The sequence below is a fragment of the Stegastes partitus genome, unplaced genomic scaffold (assembly GCF_000690725.1).
Source record: "Stegastes partitus isolate 25-593 unplaced genomic scaffold, Stegastes_partitus-1.0.2 Scaffold1024, whole genome shotgun sequence".
Classification (NCBI taxonomy): Eukaryota; Metazoa; Chordata; class Actinopteri; family Pomacentridae; genus Stegastes; species Stegastes partitus.
In genome coordinates, this window is record NW_007578755.1 from 1 (window position 1) to 26,810 (window position 26,810).

A 26,810-nucleotide genomic window follows, 5' to 3' on the forward strand; every position below is an offset into this window, starting at 1 on the left:
TTTTGATGTGTTTTGCAGTGAAAATAGAAGCAGCTGATAATGAGGACGGGAGTGTTGGGTGTTGTGTTTTTTTATGCTGTGGTTGCTGTTGTCTCAAGTTGCAATGATGGTCTGATGTGTAGAGTCAAGGTCATCTGAAGGACCTTCATACTGAAGAAGAAATCATTGTTCCTTGGATTTCTTACTCCATTGCTCTAGTTGTGATTTCAACTGATCATTTATTTTGTCTTTCATCTTCAGGTCAGTTTGAGAGGGAGGACAGTGTAATGTCACAGGTTCGTGGAGGTGGGGTTGACCTCTGTGATAACCTTCCCAGTCCCGATGCTCTCACTGCCCAAACTCGAAACCTCAACGAGACGAACACACTCACACAGACTCAAAGTCTCCCTCCTTCACAAAATGAGGAGGGAAGAAGGTGTGGCCTCATCCAAAGAAGCCCTCTCAACAACAATGGGAAGGAAGAGGAGGAGGAGGAACAGGGAAAGGAGGGTGAGGAGGAAGACATTGATGCAGTGATGGAGGAAGAATCGGAGGAATCAAGTTGTCTAGTTCGCTGCCAGTCTCCAGACACTCCCATGACTGATTCCTCATATTCAGAAACTGGTAGGGGACACAAGGACTTGCACACATTTAAAAAAAATAAATAAAATGTAATTCAGTTTGTACATGCAGGATGATACTCTATCACACCTACTACTGTTTTGATTCTGTGCTGTAGTTAATTGTTTGTTTTTTTTTGCCACGTGGGGCAGTAGAACACCACAGCAACACATCCATAGTGTGCATACTTCACATTCAGCTGAGCATATAGATTTGATATGTCAGATGTCTTGGCAGAGTTGTGTACTCACACAGACACAGAGCAGCATGACCATTCATTTGGAGTCTTATATGTGTCCACATGGGAGTGTCCTTCTTTTATTTCACTTGAGAAAGATTAGAGGTGGGAAAACCAAAACAGTGAACCTAAAGACCTGTGGATGAGTGGAGCTTAAAATAATACAGGAGGATGAAATGTACACTCTTAAACTTGTGATACAAACAACAGCCAACAGTGCATCCTTTAATTTGTTGACATTCTCCTGTTTGGGAGCCACTGTAAAAAAAATGACAGCTTGTTGACATTCATTAGAAAAAAACCTCAAAACATCATTCCTGAAGGCCAACACTCTGCTCAGGGTCTGTCTCACTCACTGCTGTAATGCCTCCTGTATCTTTTAAGTGGTCAGCATATTGGATTGAGGTCAGAGTGGCGGGGGGTAATGATGTCATTCTGATCATGTGACTGAAAGACGGAATCAAGAGAAGGAAACAGGACAATCAAATGGAGGGCAACTGCATATAGAGTGAAAGGGAGAGGAGGAAGCTGAGGAAAACATTAAAAGGAAGTCAAAAAGACTGGAAAGCAAAGAGAAAAAAAAGTACAATTTAAGTCAGACGTCTGGAGACATAAAAAAGTGAGAGATGCCCAAAGGGTCTAACACGACCCAGACTAGGTAATGTGTCACACTGTTGGTGCCAAAACAAAATAAAAACCAGTTTAGAGCTCACAAGTTCATTTCTACTTTTTCAGACACTCATGTGCAGATGTGAAACACTTGCGCACAAACAGCTGCTGTTGTAGGAGCTACTGTAAAAATGGCAGCAAATACCATTTTCATATTTGCATTTGTATGTTTGTAGGTCTGTGCCTGAGGGCCTGGAGGCATTTAGCATTAACCCGAACATAACTGACAAAACTTGTTTCATCATGCACTGAAGAAATAAGCTTGGAGAAATAATATTTAGCTGTCATGTATGTACGTATATGTGTCTGTGTCTCTTGACACAGTCACATTGTCAGGACTTGCCAGTCCCACGAGTGAAAATCATACAATTTTAGGGTAAAGATTAGTGTCAGGTTAGGATTAGATAAGGGTGAAGCATTGTGTAAGTAGTGGTAATGGTTAGGGTTAAGGTAGGGCTTCTGGAAATGAATGTCCTCTGAAATAACGGAAACACAACTGTCAGTGTGTGATTATTTACTCACAATGAATTTGCTCCTTACGAGAAAAAAAAAAGTTGATTCGGTTTAACTATACATCGGCATGTTCAAGGTGCCATAATCATACTTTGTTTTTCTGCTCATCTCTCTTTCCTGCGTATCTCTTTCTGTTTGCTAATGTCTTTCTTTCCCTCCATAGGCAGTCTGTTGGAGACCCCATATCCTTTCAGCCCTGGGACAAGTCCAGAGCCCACTTCCCCCGTCATTCCAGTGCTCAGTCCAGAGACTACGTATCCCATCAGTTCAGTGATATTGAGCCAGAGTGATGTTAAAGTGGACTCTCAAATCTCCAACACTGGATCAGGTGCCTCCACCACAGGGTCCATTACCTGCACACAGGGACCTTCCTTCACCACGGGGCCTATGGATTCTACTTTACAGACTTTAACCTCAGGCACATGGCCTACCAGCCCAGCTGGGCCTACATGTATCACAGAAGCTACTGACAGAATAGCAAAAAATACAAACTCCACTACAGAACAACTTACCTCATCCACAGAGCTCGTCTTCAGCGGTGGGCCCACATGTACCAGAGGGTCTGCCACTTCATATGCAGAGACATTTACATTAACTGCAGCAACAGAGACCCTTACATTCACCACAGGGCCTACAACTACCGGGACAGAACCCACTTCCACCACTGGATCTGTATCTTTAAATCGGGAACACGTTACCTCCCCTCCAGTGACCACTTGTTTCTCAGTCTCCACCTGTGCCACAGGGCCTATTCCAAGCCAAGCTCTGCTAGAGTCTCTTGAGCAGTTGGCACAAAAAGGAGATGACGCCCGTCTTCCACATTACCTTCACCAGGTAACCTGTCTGTTGTATGTCTGCCCCTTTGCTAAATACTAAGACCAGGCTATCGCTACTGTTTCTGTCCCTTTTTTTAAACAGACGCTCTTCTCTTTAATGGTTTCTTGAAGGGTTTTCTTGCTGCGTTGCTGTCTTCCTTGTCTCTTTAGCTCTTGCTCTCACACTAGTTATTAAATCTTGGTTATCCACGCAAACTCATAATCAGAATGGCACTTCGTACCCTCGGGCGTGGGTGTCTTCAGTGTCTGTGCACACAAACAAAAATACAGGCATGCACACAAGTACACACAAACACTACACGCACACGACATAGAAACAGACACCCCCAGTGTGTCTGTGCGTGTTTCTCTCTGACACAAACCTGCATGAAAGAACATGTATGTTTTGGGGTGTGTGAACGTTTCTGTCAGTTTGATTTATAAATCCCTCAACCAGGCACACCTGACCTGCGCTTACTTCAGGCAAACAGGTGTGTGTGTGAGTGAAGAAGAGAGAGAGATCAAAACTGCGAGCATCAGGATCAATTTCTAACACATCACATTTTCCTGCAAACATTATGCTTAAATACTGGGGCTAATGATAGCATAGTTACAGTGTGTTGTGGTTGCTCTATAGTGTGTGGAAAAAAAAGAGTATTTGCTTTCAATGTTGATGGTTAACAGTTATCTGATCACTGCCAGTAACTGATTCATGGTTATTAGAGAGTTTTTCTACTGTTTCTGAACAGTGAGCTTGAAAGAAAAATGTTGTTGTCCCTTTTTTAGACGTTCATGTTGCTGTTGTGTTTACAGCAGCATGTGACAATTATTGTCTTGCTCAGCTGATTAGTTGTTTGGTCTATAAAATGTTGATCATTGTTTTCCAAGGCCAGTGATGACGTGTTGTTTTGTCCCAAACCCAATGTGTTCAGTTTATCGTCATAGAGGAGGAGAAAAAAAACAGAAACCAAATTTAGTGAGCTGTAATCACAGAATTTGTATTGTTTTTATTATTCAATTCAACTATTTGATTGTCTAAATAGATAATGATTAATTTAGTAGTTGATAACCAATAAATTATTCATTGTAGCTCTGATGTAAATGACTGAAATGAAGCAGAGAAGAGGAAGAGAAAGAGTGTTTTTATTGAAAAACCAAAATTGAATCTCACATTTACTGGGTCCTTTTGGACTCTTATTAAAGGCTTCCCTTACCTGGGGGTCAGTTGTTACTAAAATAATACAGAAGTAAAAAACTGGGATTAATTGTGAGATCTTGTATTTTTAGAGAAATTTAAATTTTATGACCAGAGAAGGACAATGTGGTGTTTTTTTGATCGCAAAGTAGAAAACTATTAAAAATCACAAAACCAGGAAAGGCTACATTTATACATTTTTAGGGTCCGAGGACCCCTACTTGTTTTTCTTATTAATTGATAGTGATATTGATATTATAATTTGGGAAAACTAAATAGAGAAACAAAATGAAATCAGGCTGTATTTCTGGTGTATGTGATAGCTTCTTTTTTCTGTGGTGTAACTGATTATTAATCAAAGTTTGATTTCTTTCTTTTTTTTTTTGCTAAAACCTCCTCCAGACTTGTTCCCTAAACCCCGTCTGTGCAGTTACCTAGAAAGGCCATTGAGTTGTCGCCACCCCTCACTTCATTAGAAATGCGAGAACCTTTTGTGCCCTCCTTTTTTCCTCCTCCTCCTCCTTCTCTCTCGTTCTCTCTCTCTCACACACACACTTCTCTTGTTCTGTGATCAGCTGAACAACATGAAAGCGACACTTGCTGAAAAGAGGTAGAGTGTCTACCACGGTCTCTCCTTTTTCCTTCTTTTCACTCACTCTCATTTTCACCGTGTCTGTCCTAAATGCAATTGACTTAACAGCTTACCTGCTGCGTTATGTCTCAGAGATCAGACTGTTCTTTTTTTTTCTCTCTGTCATGGTAAATGATTATATGAGTTAATGCAGCAGTACAGTTACTCAGTCTCAGCTCTGTGTCGTGCTATGTTCCATACTGGTGAACTTTAGACTTCTGTACTTGTTCTTTACTTTTTGACAGATCTTGTGTCATGTTGATAAACCGCTCTACCTAAAGATTAGTTTCAGTCTGGTTTTACACCCTTATTTAGCCAATTTCCTTAATAGCTGTGGTGACAATAGATGAGATAAAAGCGCACATGCACTTCATTAAAACATGTAATGTGTCGTTCTCTTTCTGCAGATTGCTGAGGCCTTTGTCCTTCATGAAGACTGTATCCTTTTGAGCCCTTTGGTGTGTTTGTGTGCGTCTTTGTGGTGGGTAAAAGCATTTATTTTAATTTGTGTAAGGAGTTTCATACACTTATCTCCTGTCTTCATGGTGCATTAAAATTACAGCTGTTCATTTAATGCCTCACTTTGGAGTTTTGCAGAGTTTTTAAACAGAGAGCAGATAGAGGGGAATTAGTGAAAAGAGAAGAGAATAAGAGAAAATACTAAACAGGAAGGGAAAAGTAAGCAAAGAACAGACAGAATGGATAAGCAGAACATGAAGAAGGGTGAGTACAGAGTGTGAAACGGAGAGAACAACGCTGTAGTCTATGCGATGACTTTTACAGAATGCCCAGAGGCTCACAAGGTAGAGAGACAGACAGTCAGATTGGCACTCAGATTAAAACTCCAACCTGCTCTGATGACATGACAGGAAGTAGCACTACAGGGTGTTGCCAAAATAAGAAACTTGTCAAATGGGGGGAAAAAATTACAGCATTTACAGCTAACTTATGAGTAAATTAAAAATAGTAATAATAAGCAAAAGTCGATGAGGTCCTTCAATGGATTGATTTAAAGTATATTTCTTATTGAATCCTCTAATTTGTATTTATTTTGTATACCACCATGACATTTTTTAATGATTTGAAGATCACATTTAGGGAAATACAATAACGCTAACCAGCTCAACTTTTTATTTGTTGACTAATCAAAATGTTCTTTGTACCACTATGGTTAGTTTTGGATCATTGCAGAGACCATCAGTCTCTGTTTTCAAATAGAAATGTAGATTCTGTTTGTCACATATACGTAGACATTGTTAATATTCTCCAGACACAGTCACAGTTAGAAACACTCATACAAATGCACTCAAACACTTATGCTCAATGAAGATAAGGCATAAAACAGAGTAGGAGGAAGAGACGGTGGTGCGTGAAAGAGAAGAAGAAAGACAGGAGAGTTAGCTTGAGAATCAGAGATTTAATCAGAGGATAGAGACGGTGGGAGGGAAGAAATGACAGAGTCAAAGAGGAGGGGAGGCTAGCTTAGCTACGTCATGCATGTATAGAGGGTTAGTTTGAGAGAGAGAGAAAGCATTGAGCCATTTCAAAGAAGGATTGTGTTTTGGCTGCTCATATCCATAAACATGAGACTGCATCCTGGAGCGCTTTTCCCCTCCTCTGTCTCTTTTGGCCTTTACTCTCCTCTGCTCGCTCTGTCCTTCTTTGTCCCTTATTTTATATTTTCCTTCCTCTACCGCTGTCAGCTATAATGGTTTGTGAGCAGAAAACCAAGAAAATTTCAGAGGCGATACGGTTTCTAATGCAAACAGTGTTTTGTTTTTGTGTATTTATTTATGCATTTCTTAACCCACTGGTGTTCAGACCAGAGAGCATTATGGTGCGTCCAACTAGAGCGACTCTATCACCAGAGAGTACTGGACAACCTGAATGCACTTCAAGAGCAGTGGGGTAATGCAGAGCATGTTTTATTGTTGACTGTGTAACAAAATGCTTTAATATTTGTAACACACAGATGATAAACATTTGCAGTATTTCTTCTTGTTGCAATATTAAGCCACAGGGAATAAACTGTGATAACATAATGTATATAATCATTCAGATGGACACACAAAGGCTTAGAGGTTGTTATTTCTCTGAAATTACCTTCATCAAGTGCCCACATGCACTACTGTCAAGCATAAAACGACTCCACAGTCGGACTTCAGCCTCTGAGACGAGACACAGAGGCTGCAGCCACACTGGTCATCCACTGAAACGCAGTAAAATATATTTAATGTTGTTTCTGTGATCATATCATGCAAATGGCTTCACTTAGCATTTAGGATTATGGATTGCATTTGGAGGAGCTCAGCTCTTAGAGGCTTTCTCACAAGTAGAACCGTGCTCCTCTCTAACTGGATGTCTTTGTCTTCCCATCGTAGAAGGTCAGTGTAGAAGGTCGTCTTCTCACCTGGCAACCCAACATCTGGACGCTCTTAAACACATCTGCCAGACGCACAGTCGGTCAGTTTGCATGTGTGTGTTTGTGTTGCGTGTGAACTCTTTGCATGTACTTTTTTCCTTTGTATCTAATGTCAACTAAACTGGTCGATATTGTGAAAGCTGCTGAAAAATAGTATGTTTTAAGACACTCTCATAACATGGAGAGAAACTTGTGCAAAATCAAAATTATCCGTCATTGTCTTGTGTGTGTGCGTGTGTGTGTGTATTGTTTTGTTTGGTAAAGAGTGTGTGAAATATGCTGTGTTGTGGGGTGTGCTCATTCAAGGCTCACTAATTAGTCAAGTGAAGCCCATCTTGGCATTTTTTAATATTTAATAGGAAGTCCTAAGTGTATTATACCTGCCAGACACACAGCTTTTTGTATCATACACACCTGGACATTCTCTAAACTCCAAGTGAGATGATATGTGTGTGTGTGTGTGTGTGTGTGTATGACAGTGAGCATGTATATCTGGGTGTGTTTATGATGAACACTGCACTGATAGTTTAAACATATGGCTCTTGGCTGCTTCTGCTGCTGCACTTTCAGACATTTGAGACATCACACTCCTAGGGTTTCACTTTGCTTAACTCGTGCGCACACACACACACACACACACACACACACACACACACAGCGTCACTCACGGTCTCGCTCACACACTACTTGTAATAGCCAGGGAAATGTGTTCAGGCTAATATTAGATTGGGAGAGTAGAGAAGGGTCAAACATCTTTTGCGTCTTCATTTACTAAAACCAAGAACCGACCTTCAGTGCTCTCACCTTCTCACTCTGTCTGTCTGTTTTTCTTTCCTGTGTTTGTAGACCAAGGAGTGGAGATGCTGAGGTAAGACATTTGTCACTTTTGGTGTGTGTCTATGACCGAGACATATGTACATATATATAAGAAAAAGGAGAAGGACTGTGTTAATGTTGTTAATCACTGATATCATGCTTATGAGTTACATGTAAAACATCAAATTTGGATTTTGCTGTTGCACACTAAATTGTCATTCTTCATGTTCTCCTGCAATGTTTAACTTGCACATTATTAAACCATATTGCACATGTGATTGGGGTTGTATAACACTACAGATATTTGTTTGTTTGTGTGTACAGTGTGAATCTCTGGACTCTTTGAGACCTACATTTGAAGAAAGTGGTGCACTGCCCTCATGCACCACAGGTGAGTGTAAACTAGTAGGTCTTGATGCAATCTGTGTGCCATTTGTCATATTTCAACGAAGACATGCAGAACCACTGGTGTTCAGCTAAATGCTGCTATTTCAGTCAGATTTTAATCGTTGGACGGTGATCTGTTGTTTTGATAAGACAGTAGGACAAAGGTTACGACAGATTCTTGGTGGTTGCATTCCATACTGGACGTGTATGTTTCAAAAGGTGCAGGCTTCTGCTCAGCTGATCAGACCAGAGGTGGAAGGTGTGAAATACATCCCCTCAGTAGTTTTTGGTGTATTATACTATAAAAGAGAGCGATAGGTTAAAGTGATGAAGTAGGTTTACTTGCAAAACTGTACCCATGCCCACACACCTAGTAATGTGATGTGCTGCAAGGATAAGGACTTTATCAGATCACGAAAACCTGTTTAAATGAACCTGCTGCACACTGCTGGTGCTCTCCAGGCCTAATGTAAGGGTCAATGCAATCAGCAGTCTCAATAAAAGACAGAATAAAGAGGTTTTGTCAACAAACTAGCACTGTAACTGCTGTTACATGTTTCTGTATATTTATGAAGGTCAACATTTACTTTAAATGTTTACTTGACACGTTTGAATGTCTTTTTTTTTTTGCAGTAGTGGACTCACTTCTATGGTTTGCTCTTTGTATTGGCACACTTCAGAAGTTTGTGATACAATGTTGAAGATAAGAGCAATTTCAAAATATATTTCTATGCAGGAGGGTGGTGTTTTTTCTGGTTGGTACTTGATATGTTAACAAACTAACACTGAACGTACTCACGTTTCAGTCATGGAAATCAAATTTATCTCTTATTTTTCTGTGTTCCTTTGTCCAGCCCATCAGGTTGAAGGAGGGATGGAGCAGAGAGCCGAAGACTCCTCTTGTCCAGTCATACCCTCCATTAATTTGCCTGATAGGATCAGTTCCCCTGAGATCTCAGTAAAGGACAGGGAAGACCCAGACAGTTTCCACGGATCCCAGCTGACTGACAAGCAAGGCAATGACAGAGAGGGAGGAGAGGCAGAAGGGGGGGTGGGATACACCATTTCAGCCCTAGAAAATGGACTACACCCCTCTACAGCTGGAGGAATGGATCAGTCCAACCCTGCAGAGCAGCAGGGAGAAGATTTAGGTCCAGCACAGGAAAAGGAGGCAAAAAAGGAAGAGGAGGAAACGGACGTAGAGGAGGCAGTGGAGGCTTTGGAGATGGAAGATGAGGAAGAGGAAGAAGAGGAGGAGGAGAAGATGAAAGAAAGAGGCTCTCCTTTTGCTCAGAAAGCTGTCCCAGTGGAGACTTTGGTTAGTGGGGCAGAGTTTGAGACACCACCGCTGCACCAGGATGCTTTGGCTCAGGAGAAGCTACATGAGGACACCCAGGTATCGTATATCATATTTTTGGACGACATAAGATGCTCTAAATTTAGCTTTGAAGATATTTTACCAAATATATTTAAGGAACAATTCTAAGACAATATACAACATAGTCACCGTCTGTCAACATTGTCTTTGAGTTCTGAGTTTCATTTATTTTCTAAAATCACTTGCCTTGTTTCACTAATTAAAGGACCAGTATCTTCATTTGTTTTCTTCTGTTGATGACATATACATTGCTCACATAGCTTATGGAGGACAAGTTCTTTTCATCCTGGGAACAATCACAAACAATAACAACAACAAATTTAGCAGCTTTTACTGACTTGCGTAAGCTTTAAAGGCTTCAGTCAGAACTGTGCTCCAGCAGTCCAGTGCAGAGCAGAGGAACAAAACAGATTACTGTTTCCATAACAGCGTATTGATAAGCAAGTTATGACTCTATTCCATTATCACTGCAGGAGAGCACTAAATCCTGCCTTCACCAGGAGACACACCTTCCTCAAGAGGCTCATATGAAGCAGCAGGAAGAGCGCGTGGCGGAGAAGGAGGAGGACGAGGAGGAGGAGGAGGAGGAAGAGGAGGAAGAAGAAGAGGAGGAGGAGGAGGAGGAGGAGGAGTATGAAGTAAGCCAAGCTGACATCATTAGAGAAGCTCCTTCGTTGGACGACATGGCGAAGCTCATCACTGTAGAGGAGGTGTGTATGTTTTTAATTTGTTGGGTATTTATCAACGTTTGTACGAACGCTGGTCAGGGTGTGTGTTTGTGTGTGTTTGTAAATTCAGTCTTTCTATCAGAGTCTAACATATACTCAAAAAAAAAAAAAAAAAGCCATACATGAAAACTCTAAATGTGTTTAAAATTTTAAATTATAGCCTACAATTGACAGCTTGATGACCATTTTAAAGGTTCTGTCTGTATCTGCCCATCTAGGCCCTCTGTATTGGAGAGCAAGTTGCTGTGTTGAAGCAGCCCTAATGGCATTACCTAACCATTACTGTGATACCCACTATGGATTTTGTTTTGTGGATATAAAAGCCAGTTTGACATTTAACTCTTCTGTAATGAGACAATACAGGATGCAGAGCTTGTCTGGGCGAGGCAGCGTAGGCACTGGTAGCTGTGGTAGCAAGAATTAGGAGGTAATTTTGTTTTTGTTTTGGGTCTGTGTAACGACTCTTCAATGTGCAGAACTTATGAATAAGTCTTAAAGGGAGTTTTCATTTGTTTGCTGTTTTTTTTTATTTGTTTGAAGACATTGTTGTGTCGTTCTCTCGTTTACATAAATCATTTATTTAAGGAATACAAACTGAGACCATATTGTATCTGTAGTGCTTATAAGTAAATATGTAAGTTAATAATTATCTCTGACAAGTCATTTGTGCTTCAGGTCAACATAGTAAGTGGTGTGACTGTAAGTCTCACCCTGTTGAATGACTTCATTATTAGTGCAGGGTGCAACGATAAGCAAAAGCATTGCTGGATGTGTCTACCACCACTTGGACAAAGTTCATTTGCCACCGTAATCAGTATTTCATGCACTTTTGTGTAGCACCTGCAATCGTTCAAGATATAATTTTCCTAAGTTTTGTCATAGAGGAGCAGTGCTTGGCACTGCATAACAGTTCATATGTTGGGTAGAACTTTAATAGAGAGGTACAAAGTTTAGTCCTGCTGATTGTGGTGTGCTGCCTCCTGGTGGACGTGAATATTGAAGTGCAGCTCTAAGACAATTTGTTTCTACAAAATGTTGTCAAAGTAATGGAGATTATCAAGTCAGATTGGATTTGATGCCCTGACGACACATTTGTTTTATGAAAAACTGTTGCATGCTCCAGATTGTAAAAACTTAGTAACAAAATGTATGAACTGCCTTAAAACTCCTGTCTGCTCAGTCTTCATATGAGAAGTCTTGACCAACGATTTACATGAAGAGGTCTAAGCAGAGTTCTGGGAAAAGGCAGTGTCTTAGGTTTTCTGCTAAGATGCGGTACAGATTGATAGGCATTGATGTATTACTTAAAATTATAAAACAAAATTGAACCACATCTTCCCATCACTGCTGCCTCAGTGTTAGAAGTGTTGTTGATCGTTTTTGGTTTTGCCCGACATTGTGCAACTTTTAGAACTGCAGTTTTCAAATGGCTCTCAGACTTTGAGCACAACTTGGTGACCTTTGGATGCTCTGAAGTGGCTTAAGTTGGATGTACAAATTGGTCTGCACCCAGGAATGGTGGTCGCGAACTTAATCATCTGACCTGAAAACCCACCACCCAGCTTTGAACATTTGCATTAAGGACTCGTTATCTATTATACAAATGGAAAGACACTATAAAGAGTCCATGCAAATCTATGTCTAAGTCTATACAAATATGGGGGCCTTTCCTGACACAGTATCACATTGCCTTCATACACAAGGTCTGTCTGTCTGTCTGTCTGTCTGTCTGATGGTGTAAACAGAAATAATGTTAATGCAGATGTCTGAGTCTGTGCCGTCTAGCATTTCTTTCTTTTTCTTTTTTTCCAGCTCTCTCCAGCCTCTGGCCTGGTGTCCATACTGAAGAAGCGAAGCGTTTGTGTGGACAAAGAGAGCGTGTCTGCCAGTCCAGAGCCCCGACCTGAGAAAACCACTGCCAAAAGGCGCGTCCGTTTCAAAGTTCCTGATGACAGTTATGACCAAGGTATGTTTATAAGTTTGTTGCCAACAGTTGGAGATTTGCATCTTCCCATAAACTTGTAAAACTGGAAGAGCACTGCCTTTACAAATCCACTCTGACATTGTTCAGAATGATTGATAAATCCTTGCAACGTCCTCAGCACATATTAATCTGCTCTTTATTTCTCTTGCTCTGTAGATGTTGGCGGTGGGGACTCGTGCCTGCTTCTCTTCCTGCTTTGTCTGGTTACTGTAGTGATCAGTGTGGGTGGCACTGCCCTTTACTGTGCTTTGGGTGATGCCCAGTCCTCAGTCTGTCAGGACTTTTCCAGAAATGCAGACTTCTACATCGGCCAGATACAGCGTGGGATAGCTCAGATCCAACACTGGTTTGGCCCTGGGTCATAGCAGAGAGCAGTTTGTCAACAGTGTGGAGCCACTCGTCTTCGTGTTCATCACTGTAGGTTTCTGCTACTTCCTGGAGCAATGTTTTCTAAAGGTAATGATGCCAGGAGTGAAGGACAGTTGGCATTTGAAAGCCTGGCCTACTGCATTTTTAATGCTCTTTGATACAATTCCAGGGTTCACTCAAAGTCATAGGTCTGATGTCTCTTTACAACACTAGTTTGTTCAGGTAAAGCAGCTCAGAGACAGAAAGACTGTAAAATGGAGCTGTCTCCATTTTCTGTAGCAGAAGAGGAAGAACTGACCTGCGCCGCTCTTGAGCCGGACCAGATTTAATAAGTTATAAATTCTCTGCTAGGTTTAGAAATTCCTAATGTGACCAAAGTGTCACATTGAGCTCGCTATGGCTGTGATCTACGCTTCACAGGTCAATCAACCATGACTGGATACTAACTCACTGACCCACACTGGCCTCCAAGAATACACTCCCTCTGTTAGGTGAAAGAACTCAGTAATAACCACTGCAGCACGTGGAAATCAAGAAAAATATACATATAATGTATAGTTTGTTAACTAGGGAGCACACAGATGCTCTGTCCATACACTGCACAAATGGGAAGAGGCCCAAAGAGTATTTTACAAACTGCTGCAACCGCTGGTGTTGCTTTTATTGTTACCTTTTTTAAATAACTAAAGAAATTTTAAAATGATCAAACCATTCTGTGGTCTTGGAATGAAATCATAATGTCTTAATCATGTCTTAAACTTTATAATGAATGTTTGGAGTTTAGTGGTGAAGTATAGGGCATCTGTGTATTGCCAGAAAACATTGAAAGGGTTATTTTGTTATTTATAGTAATAGAGCTGCCAGTAGCAAACAGTCACATCAAATATGTTCTGTGGGGGAAAAATAACATTAATTCAATCGCTTATAACAACCGTGATCTTTACTTATGCATTGCATTTGTAATGAGCAGTTGCTAAAAAGCTCTTTGTCAGCTTTACAGCAATTCTCTGTATGTGCCTTTCCCTCTGCACATGTTTGACATGAGTGTCCTGTTGCTGCTCTCTTCTGTGTAACTACCAACAATAGGTCTACAGTGGGCTGACATGGCTGCAGCTAGAGACTAAACGTCAAAACTATCCGTTTATGGGTTTAAATGAGCTAAATCTAGCTTTGTGTAGCATATGCAACATGTACAGGAACACAGTGCACCTCTGTATATATATTGTCAAAGGAATGTTTTAACATGTTGCACATAAGACTGGTACAGTTTTTTTAAGATATTGCAATATTTCTACAGGCATTACTCTGTTGGTCCTAAACACAGGCTTGACATCAGAAACAAAATATCCATATTAAGCAAATGTTTGCATAGACCACTGAAGCGGGTGTAAGTATGGAATATTTCATGAATGAGAAATTTACAAATAATGTTGAAAACAACAGCTACTCAGTGTACGTAATCAGTGCCGGCCTTGATGTTGATGGGATCATTTGAAGCACTATCTGCCTGTGTGTGTGTCTGTGTGTCTGTGTGTCTGTGTGTGTGTGTGTGTGTGTGTCTGTCTGTCTGTGTGTGTGTGTGTGCGCGTGCTGTTTATAGGGACTCTGGGTATCATCCTCTGTCTGTGACTGTCAGTGTTTTCTATCTGATTTATCCAAAATAGTTAAGCAGCTAAGAATGATTTTTGCTAGCGCTTGGTCTTCCTTAATAGTCATCTAGATAACATTTGCCATTTTTGTTAATTGTGTCTAATGTGTTTACATCTGTTGACATTTTAATCCTGGTTTGAGATGGGAAGGACACTTTCTCTGAGGGGACTGATTTCCTAATGAAAGGCAAAAAAAAAAAAAAAAAAAGGCAATGAAATCAAGCCTTTATTCTCGCACCAGTGCTTTAACTGTTATTTATACTCATTGTAAGTCAAGTTTTAGTCTTAACTGAGCTCATTTTACAGCTTAATCTCACTATTTGCCTTGTGAGACATCTGTGCTTTTGTGTTATTTCGACATATTGCAACGTTTGGTGTCCTGTTAATTATTATTTTTCCTTTCATTTGCTGTTGTAGTGGATTAATGAAACATGCCCTAGAAAATCCGCATATCCCAAAAAAACAAAACTCTAAAATGTCAGAAGCAAAGAGAACAAATCTCTATTAAAGAGGATGCATTCAAGTGTCCGACCCTAGCTATGCATTGCTAACAGATAACGCAGTATTATCTTTCTCACATGATGCATCATTCACAGAAACCTTATAGTTTGAGATATGAGGATTTTCGGGGACATACGATAGAGTAGATTCATTCTTGTGTTTATCTGCACATGTCGTCTGGCTGGTTCAGATGATGATCACTCAGAAAACCTCTTATTTAATCTTTTGGATGATTTTAATTATTTATAATACGAGGGATGTCGAGTGTTAAGTGGTTAAGGAAAACCGATTTCTTCAGTTGATTGTTGTCATCTTATATCAGACAGGTTTTTCATCTCGTGTCACCGTTGCTCTTAAGAAGGCTTTGGCAGAGACATGTATTTCTCACTTTCAGTCCCAGCTCTTGTAAACATCATCACCCAGGCCACCATTATATGTTATGTTTTCATTCATTCACCCCTTCTAGTTCGTGGAGATGATTTGAAACTTGTGAGTTTGTGCTCTGAGTATCATCGTCCTCACGCAAAAAAATTGTTCATTTTTCTTACATTTCATCTGTAAGCATGATATGCATTGTCATTTCTTTTTCCTCATTTGTTTTTCAGCAAAACATCAAAAATGAATGAATGGAAAGTTGTGATTTTTGTGTGTGAATCAGTTCTGTGTACCACTTGTCAGCCTGATAAAAGACATTTATGGGTCGTTTAAGGAGCTCTTTTACTTTGTTCTAATGGAATGTAACAAGGAGAAGAGGTTTTTATTTTGTTGTTGTTAAAAACCACCACTTCCCTGTGCTGTCTCATGTTAAAGATCTTTCAAACGAGCTGTTTGTGAGCCTTGATTCTGTCTCTTTTGCAACATTACTAAGCCACCTAGCTCATATTCATCCATCCATCCATCCATCCATTATCTATACACCGCTTAATCCTCACTAGGGTCGCGGGGGGGCTGGAGTCTATCCCAGCTGACTCAGGGTGAAGGCAGGGGACACCTGGACAGGTCGCCAGTCTATCACAGGGCTACACTTAGAGACAGACAACCAAGCACACTCACATTCACACCTACAGACAATTTAGAATCAACAGTTAACCTCAACATGTTTTTGGACCTTGTGGGAGGAAGCCAGAGAACCCAGAGAAAACCCACGCTGCACGGGGAGAACATGTGAACTCCACGCAGAAAGATCCCGGGTGTCTTCATTGGGACGCGAACCGGCGACCTTCTTGCTGCGAGGCAACAGTGCCAACCCACTGCTCCACCTTGCAGCCACCTTGCTATTTATCCCCTAGGGACAATTCAGAAGCTTACTGAGTATTCAATATAAAGACATAAAATAAATAAAAATAATACATATAAAGAAACATAAACCACATCATAAATCTTACATTATATTACATTGGCATTGGCAGGGAGTCAGCGGGTCAAAGATGGTTGTGCATTTCGAAGGGGGACAGCTCTGGGAACAAAAGTTGCCCTCCTTCTTTGAGTAATAATGATGTAATAATCCAGTATCATACATAATATTATTTATTAGTCAGAGGAACCCAACCGGTACTTTTATTTTGATACTGTCACCACATTTTTCCTGCTAATATTAATGAACTTTTAATATGTTTTTTACTAAAATGTAGAAGTGTGTTCTTTCCTTTATCAACGTTCCAAAGCATCACAGTGGTCCAAAACATGCCTCTTAAAAACAAAAAACAAAAAAAATGTTATGAACCGTCTCTAACTTTAACGTGGGCCGCAAAGGGCGCGTACGTGCGTGCGTGTGACGTCATGACGCAGCGTCTATCACGGATGTAAACACAGCTCCGGTTCACGTGGAGGGAAAAAGCGGCAATGGCACCGAAGCTGGAGCGTTTTGTCAGCCCCGGGAAGGGCAACGGGCTGCGGGCCACGGCCGGCATCAGGAGGGGAGAGCTGCTGGTCTCCGCTGAGCCGCTGGCCTGCTGTGTGTCCAAGAAGCTGGTCAGAGAGGTGTGCCACCACTGCTTCACCCGGTGAGACAGGCGCTGCTCCCCGCTGCTAGCATCATGTACACAACGCTGCTTGGTACTATTCTGTCTGTGTGTGTGTGTGTGTGTGTGTGTGTGTGTGTGTGTGTGTGTAGTATGGGATAGTCTGTGTAGCTGCAGTAGAGGGTGAAGTAAAGGAGTCACTGCTGGCGCTTGTCAGTCCTCTGAAGAGATACATTAGATATTTCTACTCTTTCTTCTCTGTTTATCAACCATAGAGTTTGTATACTGGCTGCACATGCTGGTATGTGTGTGTGTGGTTATGGGTGCAGTTTGCTGCTACTTAAAGTCTACATCAGTAAATGCAACTGAGTTCTTCAAGTAGCCACGAGATGGCAGCAAGGTTCTGTCACTGAGGCACAGCAGGAGACGGAATGATGTGTGCAGATAAGTTTGTATTGTATTGTACAGCCAAGTGTTGAGCTGATGATGTTCTATAGTAAAATATTCCTTGTAAACATCATCATTTCTCGCTGTCATCAGTTTTTAACCACACACACGACAGACAGATAAAACAATCTCTCTCTCAGCTTTAACTAAATGTCTCCAGCTCCACCGTAATGTGGAGATTAAACAGTGCTAGGGTGGAGATGATTTTCTGCAGAAGGGCTCTGTAAAGCCACAAATGCCAAGATCTCTGTGTGGCTGCTTGGTTTTGGTCAGGTGATTCATTATCCCTTTGTTTGGATAAATGGGGATATGCACTACACATTAATGCACACTATTATCAGCTGATGCGGGGGCCTAATGGTGCTTTAATGCCTGATTTTGAGGCTCTGTCCTTGTGTGATGCATGCTCCTAAATCGACTTGTCAGTCAGGTTAATCAGGTTACCACACAGCCAACTTGATATGTGCAAAAACAGGGTTAATGTGAGCCCTGCAGCACATTTTAACATTGGACCACCCAGATATTCCTGTCTGGTTATTTTATCCATGAGCCATTTCTTAATTAATGGTCAGCAACATTTAACTACATAACCGTGTAATGGATGTTTCTATCTTGATTGTTCAGAGGTGTACATTGTATGTTTTGTCTGCATTGGTGTCATGATTTGTTTTGTGTTCCCTTTCATTTCCTGGTGATATCTGTCCGTCTGGATGCTTAATGACAGTAATGCTGCTCTCTCTGCTGCAGCCGAACCCACTTCATCAGACTAAATAGATGTATGTGAATTTAATGATGCTCATAAGGAGGGAGACGAGTGCTCAGATTTCTGGTGCAGAACTGCAGAGTGAATGAAGGGTAAATTATGTACAGTACATACATGAGGCTTGGTGACAAATGGAAGATGATTAATGGGAGCAGTTATTGCACACATGCTCTGGGAGAATAAGATGTGTCTAATGTCCACTTTTGATTGTCTCATAAAAGTAAACTATTGATATCGAGTGAAATAACTCTTCTCTTCTTACACTGTGATTTTTTTTGTGTAGCCTTGTGGAAGTGCTGAAAAGAAGTTTAAAAGTTAAGAAAGATGTGGTATGGGGCTGCAAGGTGGAGCGGTGGTTGCCTTGCAGCAAGAAGGTTTCCGGTTCGCATCCCGGTGAGGACACCCGGGATCTTTCTGCGTGGAGTTTGCATGTTCTCCTCATACAGTGTGGGTTCTCTCCGGGTTCTCCGGCTTCCTCCCACAAGGTCCAAAAACATGTTGAGGTTAATTGGTGATCTAAATTATCCATAGGTGTGAATGTGAGTGTGCTTGATTGTCGGGCGACGTGTCCACGGTGTCCCCTGCCTTCGGCCTATGTCAGCTGGGATAGACTCCAGCCCCCCCCTGCGACCCTAGTGAGGATTAAGCGGTGTATAGATAATGGATGGATATATGTGGTATAATTTGTGATGATATTATAAAACAACAATCAGGCAAAATGTTTTCATGTTGTGGATTTAGATGATGTTGAAGGTTAGAGACCTCACCGGCTCTATAATTTACGAAACATGAGAGTAAGAATTAATTAGAGAATGTGGCTAATGAGACAACAGTACACATGAAGGGAGTGTTGTGTGTGTTAGTGTTGCTAACCTTTAATAATACCTGAAGGGATGATGTGCTACTTTGATCCATTGAGTATAAACATTGTATGGGTGTGTGTACTTGTGCTGTGTTTGTATTATACTATACATAGCGTACCTGTTACGGTGGCATCTGTTGTCTTTTCCATGGACACAGTCAGAAACAAGGCTGCACAGATGCTCTGGAAATGATTGCGTTTAACTTTTTTGGGTTCTTCTTTAGAGAATGACACATCTAATATTATTTCTTCAATGGGCCCAGCAGTGGTCAACTTAGACCCAGCAGGCCATGGGTAGTGACACAGGCTGGTTCAGTCTTTGACTCATCCAGTTTTCCTGTGCAGAGATCAGCAGTGAATGGAGTGTGTATGTCACCAAACTATGAGAAGGTGCTTTTATAAAATCACTTTGGGCACTAACATACATCAGTAATGCCTTCATTTCAGAGCATTTTGAGTCGGTGCAAAAACCACACAGAATGATTTCACCAAGTCATTGATAAATAAATAAGTTAAATTACATTTTTGTGAACAACATTGATTAGTTGTTGCACCCCTCATGTTGCTGCAGCTTGAATAAATTGCTGTGAATTGTTAATTAATTTCTTTGCGCTACAGAACCTTGAGCAACAGTCTTCTGGTAATTATTCCACAACGTAAAGCATACATGCGTAGTGTGTACAAAGGATGTGTGCCGTTATCAATGTATACATGGCACTGATCCAGCGGTAATTGGGTTTTGTTCATTATTGGATCAGATATTCAGCCTTTTTATTGCTTTGGTTCTGATGCAGCCGCCTCTCTATCTGTATAAGCCTATTAACACTGAAGAATACATGTTGAAAAGTTGTTTTAACTTAACTTACAGAAACACACTGAAGCATTTCAGCACCATTTGGGATTGAGTTTGTGTTACTCTAAATGTTGACACCTTGATTTGGATTTTTATTGTGAATGTAACGGTTCAAATGATTGGTTATGTATCTCATTAATATATGATATTAGGTTTTAATGTTGTTGCTGATTGGTGTGTGTTTCTTTACTATGATTGTTGATTATCAAAAAACAAAAAAGATGCCAAACCTTTGCTGGTTAAAGCTTCTCAAATGAGTGTGAGCTGCCTGAGAGCCGCTGCCGGTTATTACTGAAAGGACACATACATGTTTTGGTGTGTGGCTGTAGTGTGTTGTTAGGGGAAGAAATAAAGAACTGACACTCCACAGCACACTCCTCATTTAGCATACAGCTCTGTGTGCTAAATGAGGAGTGGTCCATTTCTAACTAAACTGGGACCGATCCCTTCTTTGGGCTTCTGTCACATCGCTGTCTTGTTAAGCAAAGAGCTTGCCATCAGAGTGCCGAGTCTAGTTGTCAAACAGCAGTCACAGTCAATGATCAGTACATGTGGCACTGCAGCACATCCACTTTATCCACGGGTAATGAAGTTAATGTGGGTGAGGGGACCATTCGCTTCCCTCAAACTGTCCAAGTGCTGCTGAGAGACATGCTTCACCTCAAACTGCTTTGTGTGTGTGTGTGTGTGTGTGTGTGTGTGTTTCCTCTCTCAATTACTGGAATGGAAGATTAGTCATTTTGTCTGGCTAAAGAATAGATAACAAAAAGCCTGCAGGGACGCAAACGTGGAGAATTACAGCTACATGAAACAACAGCAGGACAGCGTTGTTTATTCTCTCTCATTGCAATTTATTCCTCAGGATGCTTCCTTCCCGGGCTGTCAGTCATTTAAAACTAGAGTGTGAGACAAGATGAACATGTGTCAAACAACAGACTTGTATGCAAATGCTGTATGCTATACATGGGTGTTGATTTCACCACTTTAATTATTAGGTCAGTTTTGTGTAGAAGTTGTGTGATGGCACATACACCAAACACTGACTGAACACTGCACTGCTGCTATAACACCTTGTAGTCATGAAACCTTTTGTTGTGGTGATATGGTTTATGGAAGCAGCTGCAGGTTGGTAGATCTGTTATGAAGACGTCCAAACAAAATCAAGCTTTTTGGTTATTGTGATGTCTCGATGTACCTGACGATGTCGGTCTCAGCCATGCCAGCGTGTCACATGTTAGTAACCTGCTGGTGCACCACTTTGGTTCAGAGAGAAATATCTCAAAAACTACGGGATGAATTGCTGTAAATCTTTGCATCGACTTTCATGATCTTTTTTCAGACTTTTTCCTGTGGCACAGTCATTTGGTCAAAATCCCAGTTTGACCATTTCTTCTCTTCATGATCAATTTCTTGAGACTATTGGCATTTTGTTTGTTGCTCAGTAGCAAATGTTTAAACACTCGCTCCCAAAATTTAGATGGCGAGCATCATATCTGCTCAAAGCTAGGAGCTGTGGGATTGTAGAAAGAGCCAAATGGCTTGAGAGCAAAAAACTACAACAAAAAACCCTTTTATCTTCTGGTCTCCCTCCAAAGTCACTTTTCCAAATCTCTTGAATGCGATCTGAGCACTACTGGAGGACAAATCCACGATGGCAAATGTTAGTAAGAAGGCTGTCTCAGTTTGTTGTTTAAAGTTAATATAGATGATCTTAAGAGAAATACCATCAAATGACACTTTGCTTCAATGTTAACAGACAGTAAACTTACAAAGTGTGTCAGAAAGTTTCAGGACTGGTGTCACAAAAGATATATTTCAAACCCAAACTACAAGTTTCCCCTTCAAAGTAATCCTCCTGGAGTCTAACACACTTCCCCAGCCTTCTCTGCCACGCTGCCACGCACTCCTGGAAGGATTCTTTCGGGATCCTCTGCAGCTCCGTCATCACAGCCATCTTGATGTCGTCCACGTCTTCAAAACAGGTCCCCTTGATGACCCCCTTGAGCTTGGGGAAGAGGAAAAATCCCACAGAGCCAGGTGGGGTGAGTATGGAGGTTGCTCCAGCACGGCGATGTTCTTCTCAGCCAGGAACTGTGAGATGCTCAGGGCATTGTGAGCAGGCACGTTGTCATGGTGAAGCAGCCACCACTTGTCCTGCCACAACTCTCACCTCTTCTTGCACACTGAACAAAGCAAATGCTGCAGGATCTCTTTGTAGATGTGCTGGTTGATCGTCTGAAGGAGAAAACTGGTAGTTTGGGTTTGAAATCTATCTTTTGTGACACCAGTCCTGGAACCTCTCTGACACACCTCTTATAGGCAGATACTCATGAGACACTAGAGGAGGATTGAGAGCATAAAAAGAAACAGAAAGACAAATGGACGTCATCATCTGGCATGTTTAGCAGAGCGACATGTTGCAGGTTTATGTGGAACTGTAAAATGTGGCTGCCTTTCTTTTGCTATCTGCTCACTAGCTCTAGCATTGTGCCCTGCTCATCTTGGGATGACGCACGAAGAGTACATGGGCAGAGTGCTGCGTTGTCAGACAGGCGAGTAGGCCTGTGAGCCGAATGCAAAGGTTAGTTTGGCTTTTTACGACGGGCCTGGGGCTGCCACAGACTACAGATCTTTTTCGTTTTTATTATCAGAGCACTTGACTTATTGATTGTTGTCGGGAGAGTTTTAAAAAAATACAACAAATGCTTCTGACGTACACTACATACTCTATCATCAACATTGTCACGGGTTGATTCATCTCAAAGCTTATCTCACGGGGTCATTGGTGTGGCTCTGCTCTGCTAGTCAGAAAGCTCTTTGCCTGATATTAGCTTTTAGCTCTGTCCACACACAGGTCAAAAGACACTGTATGTAGCACTCCTGGCTACAAGCTTTAACACTGTAACCTGACATGTGTTCAATACCTCAAAAGACACCTTCACCCGTTCACGCAGAAGGTACAGTTATAACAACACAAATCAATAAAAAATTAGAGCGCTTATGCCTCCACTGAATTTCATTATTTTTCCATGAGCTGGAGGCGAGCAGAGGTGTGTGTGTGTGTGTGTGTGTGTGAGGTGGGTGTAGAATAACGCGGAGGCCATGGGTCACACTCTGATTGTGTTTCTGAGATACTGAATAAGTGTTACGGCTACATCTGCTCGGCCCGCGGCCGACACACGTCAGCCGGGGTGTCAGAACGTTTTATTGATCTTGGCATTAGTGAAAGACCTGTGAGTTGCGTTGGTGTCACAAAAACAGTTGTCGAACGTTCGGCTTGCAGACACACACACACACACACACACACACACACACACACACTCACACACACACACACAAAGGCAGGCAGAGATTGGTCTCAGAGATGTGAAGTGTGCTTTTCCTGTTTTCACTAAAACACAATTAGTCTCACAGCATGTCTAAGTGTTGAAGAATGTGTGCGAGTGTGCAATTATTTGTGTGACTGTGTCTCATTGTAAGAACAGAGAGATGTACTTTATGTTTGTGTGTGTGTGTACTTTATGTTTGTGTGTGTGTGTGTGTGTGTGTACTTTATGTTTGTGTGTGTGTGTGTGTGCGTTATGTTTGTGTGTGTGTGTGTGTGTGTGTACTCCCTCAGCATTTATCACTCATTACTTACATACAGCCTTCAAGGCCTGTAATTAACTTCAGCTTTGATGCCCCCCCCACCACCTGCTTATTTCCTGCACACACACACACACACACACACACACACACACACACACGCACACACACACACGGATGCACATGCACACACCTCACACGCACACACACGCACAAACCCACAACTCAGCAGGATCAAACTGCCAGAGGTCAACAAACAAACAAGTATTAAAGGTTCTCAGACTCACAGAGAGCGAGCAGGGGAGGCTGAGATAATGGGGGAAACAAAGACGGAAAAAAGGGAGAAAATATTTTGGTAAACACAAGAAGAGAAGAGTTGCTTACCATTTCAAATGGCACAAATGCAAAGTGAAGCAGCGTTATGAAATGCAGCCACACTGCTGGCTAATTAATTAGAAAGTATGGCAGTCTCTCTGGTGTCGGTGTTTTCCATCGTGTATCCCTCAAGTGCGTTTGGTGAATTGTTTCTATTGGAGCTCTGTGTCATAGCTGTACATACATTAATATCCATGAATGTGAATCCTGTTGCACTGCCCACCTGTCTGATGAGTTCATGTGTCAGTTGTGTTACGGTTTTGTGGCTGCTAATGAGGTCTGCTGTGAGAATCTCACAACACTGGCTTTGTTTTTAATCTGGAGGTAAAATCTCTTGTAAAAATATTCATCCAGTATAATAAATGGAATGAAGTGGTGGGTGGACGTGATGTGTTTTAGCTCCTCTTCTGTCTTTTTTAGTTCTTTCTAATATTTACAGTTGGGCTGTGATTGTGTCGCAAACTAGTGAATAAAACAGAATAAAGCCTGATTCAGAGGGGGTTAACATTACCTGGTGACCTTTGACATTTTCCCTGAAAGTTCTATTAATAAGCTGCTACACACTAACTGCTGAACCTTCTGAAAGACTGCAGAATGATTCTTCCTGCATGTTGGCATACCTGGGCGATAAAAGTATATGCACACATTTTTTATATGTAGTTTTATCGTTGTTGCTTTAAGATTAAAATTGTTACCAGTGTGTTGAATAATAAATGGACCGAACTGGTTCAGTTCAAAATAAACCTTCATCTCTGGCCTTTATTAAAAACAGGTGATTTAAAAATGGTCAATAATTATTGGTAATATTAAATGAAATTAAAGATTATATCACGATAAACCGTTCAGCTCCTGTGCGTTAACTGTTGAGTAGGGTGGGGCCTTATCATACCGTGCACGGTATTACCGGTGTAATGTTGGAGGATGATATGAAATTGAAATATTGCGATAAAATTCGAGTGAAACGCGCAGTGCCGTTGTTTTCATCTGGTCTAATGCACATGGAGCGAGAAGCATGGCGGCGACTGAGGAGGAGGGCGAATGCAGTGCATGGACCGACACAGTAGGGCTGGACCCGAATATCAGAATATTCAGTCGTTGTGGTGGTGTCCGGAGAGCAATATTGAGATCCGAATATTTGCCTGCCATCCGCTGCCACCCAATGGTGAAAGCAGAACTGTGACTGCTATCCTAAACTGGCATTAGCAGCCTAGTACTGCCTGTGTGTCCCGCCTACTTCCACCCCATTGGTCGGAATATTCACCCGCCGCTATACACCCCCTCAACTGACGTGGTGGTGACACCAAAGAAACTGGCTGCAAAGTTTTATGTTGCAAAGCAGCTCGACTTTACTTTTGTGGATACTTTGCATTGTTATGCTCAGGATTTGTCAGCCCATTTCCATCTGAAATACCTTTTGATTAAACAAATTGTCAGCAAGAAATTTACAACTTTTTCACTATTGATTTTGGTCCATTATAGCTTTAATGCACATCTTAAACAGCTGCTTGCTAATTGGAAAAGAAACTGATCTTTTTTTTTATTTGCACCAATAAAGTTGTGCAGTTTTGAAGTATTTTGTCTCGCGTCAATTATACTGTCAGCTATTATTGTTATCGCAAATGTTCTCATTTATATCGTGATAAATATTTTTGGCCATGTCACCCTGCTCTACTGTTGAGCCTCCTGAAGAACATCAAAACACTCCTGACCACATGGTGCCATGCATGTCATCCATCAAGATTTTGCTCTTCTGATGAATCTGAGCTTGTTCTCTCTGTGAATGGATCTTCCTGCTGTGGAGCTGCATGAGTCTTCTTAATCTGCACCCAAACCTTCATTTATAATTGTCAAGGAAACCGTAATTGTTGAGCGCAAAAGAGGCAGAAAAAAAAAAAACAAAAACCATGCCAAAATAAAAGCGATGAAGAAGAACAAAACAAAAAAGAAGCAGGACTTCTGTGTTTAGTGAAATATTCTATGTAATTTGCGGCGGATTATTTACTTAAAGAAATAGTGGATGTTGGAGATTTGCACAGGATGAAGATCCCAGAATACCTCAGCAATTATTACAAATCACCAGAAGTCCCCAGATAATACTGACGCCGTGTGAATAGGACTACAGGGACGGTTACAGATTTGCCTCCAAACTGTTAATGAAAGAAAAGGAAGCTCCAGAGAACGATGGAAGAGACGCAACACAATCTCTGTTGGACACATCAAACAGACACACACACACACCAACACACACTCCGATGGGTATTTTTTCTGGGTTTGACAGACCAAAGAAGAGCTCAGATGTGTGTTTTTCCTCTCTACACTCAGGCCGTGAGCGTGTTTGGTTTGGGGGGCAGGGCAACATTTTCTCTGTCAGATGAAGTCTTTATGTTTGACACCAATCTCTCACTCAGTGTCTCTTTGGACCACACACACACACACACACACACACACACACACACACACACACACACACACTGCAGAACACAAGGCAAACAACACAGAGGAAACATCTGAAACTTCTGTCTTATTTATAGGGCCAAACTTTTGATTGAAAGTTAGCTAAACCGGCTTCCGTGGGGTCTTAAATATTTCAAAGAACATAACAAACACTGACAGGCAGTTGACTTGACAGTTTTGTTCTAATTTCAGCTGGATGTAAATGCCTGTTTGTGGGAAGCTGAACAAACAACAGAAAGTAAGAACAAGGCAACAGCAGATGAGGCGAACCTCACAAATCATGACACTGCCTTTTGAGCCGGTCGGTATAAATATATAATGTTAAACATGGAATACAGGGATGGGATGCAAATCTGGTTTGTTTATTCCACACTGACAAACAAACAGATAACAGCACAGAGACTCAGATTATGTCACAGCCTTTTTCTTGTGTCTTTTTTGCATTCTAGTGTTTTTGAATGCACATTAGTTTCCATAGCCTGTACAGGGATAGAGGGTTGGAAGGTGGAGCGGTGGGTAGCACTGTTGCCTCGCAGCAAGAAGGTCGTCGGTTTGCATCCCGGTGAGGACACCCAGGGTCTTTTTGCGTGGAGTTTGCATGTTCTCCCCGTGCAG

The 26,810-nt window shown here is 41.4% G+C and overlaps 2 protein-coding genes across 2 annotated transcripts in view; both read left to right on the forward strand.

Annotated features, from left to right (window-relative positions):
• Positions 1 to 45: 45 nt before the first annotated feature.
• Positions 46 to 13,644, forward strand: LOC103367182 (consortin-like). The gene is made up of 11 exons (XM_008295135.1): positions 46 to 603; positions 2,184 to 2,854; positions 5,069 to 5,099; positions 6,483 to 6,569; positions 7,043 to 7,124; positions 7,930 to 7,951; positions 8,224 to 8,290; positions 9,141 to 9,682; positions 10,138 to 10,374; positions 12,205 to 12,358; positions 12,533 to 13,644. The coding sequence occupies exons 1-11, from the start codon at positions 267 to 269 to the stop codon at positions 12,739 to 12,741; spliced, it is 2,439 nt and encodes an 812-aa protein (XP_008293357.1). The 5' UTR covers positions 46 to 266; the 3' UTR covers positions 12,742 to 13,644.
• A 3,046-nt stretch (positions 13,645 to 16,690) lies between these two features.
• Positions 16,691 to 26,810, forward strand: part of smyd3 (SET and MYND domain containing 3) — a 101,150-nt gene continuing 91,030 nt past the window's right edge. The window contains exon 1 of the mRNA XM_008295144.1: positions 16,691 to 16,898. Coding sequence (XP_008293366.1) covers positions 16,738 to 16,898 — 161 coding nt within the window. The 5' untranslated portion in view covers positions 16,691 to 16,737. The remainder of the gene's footprint in view (positions 16,899 to 26,810) is intronic.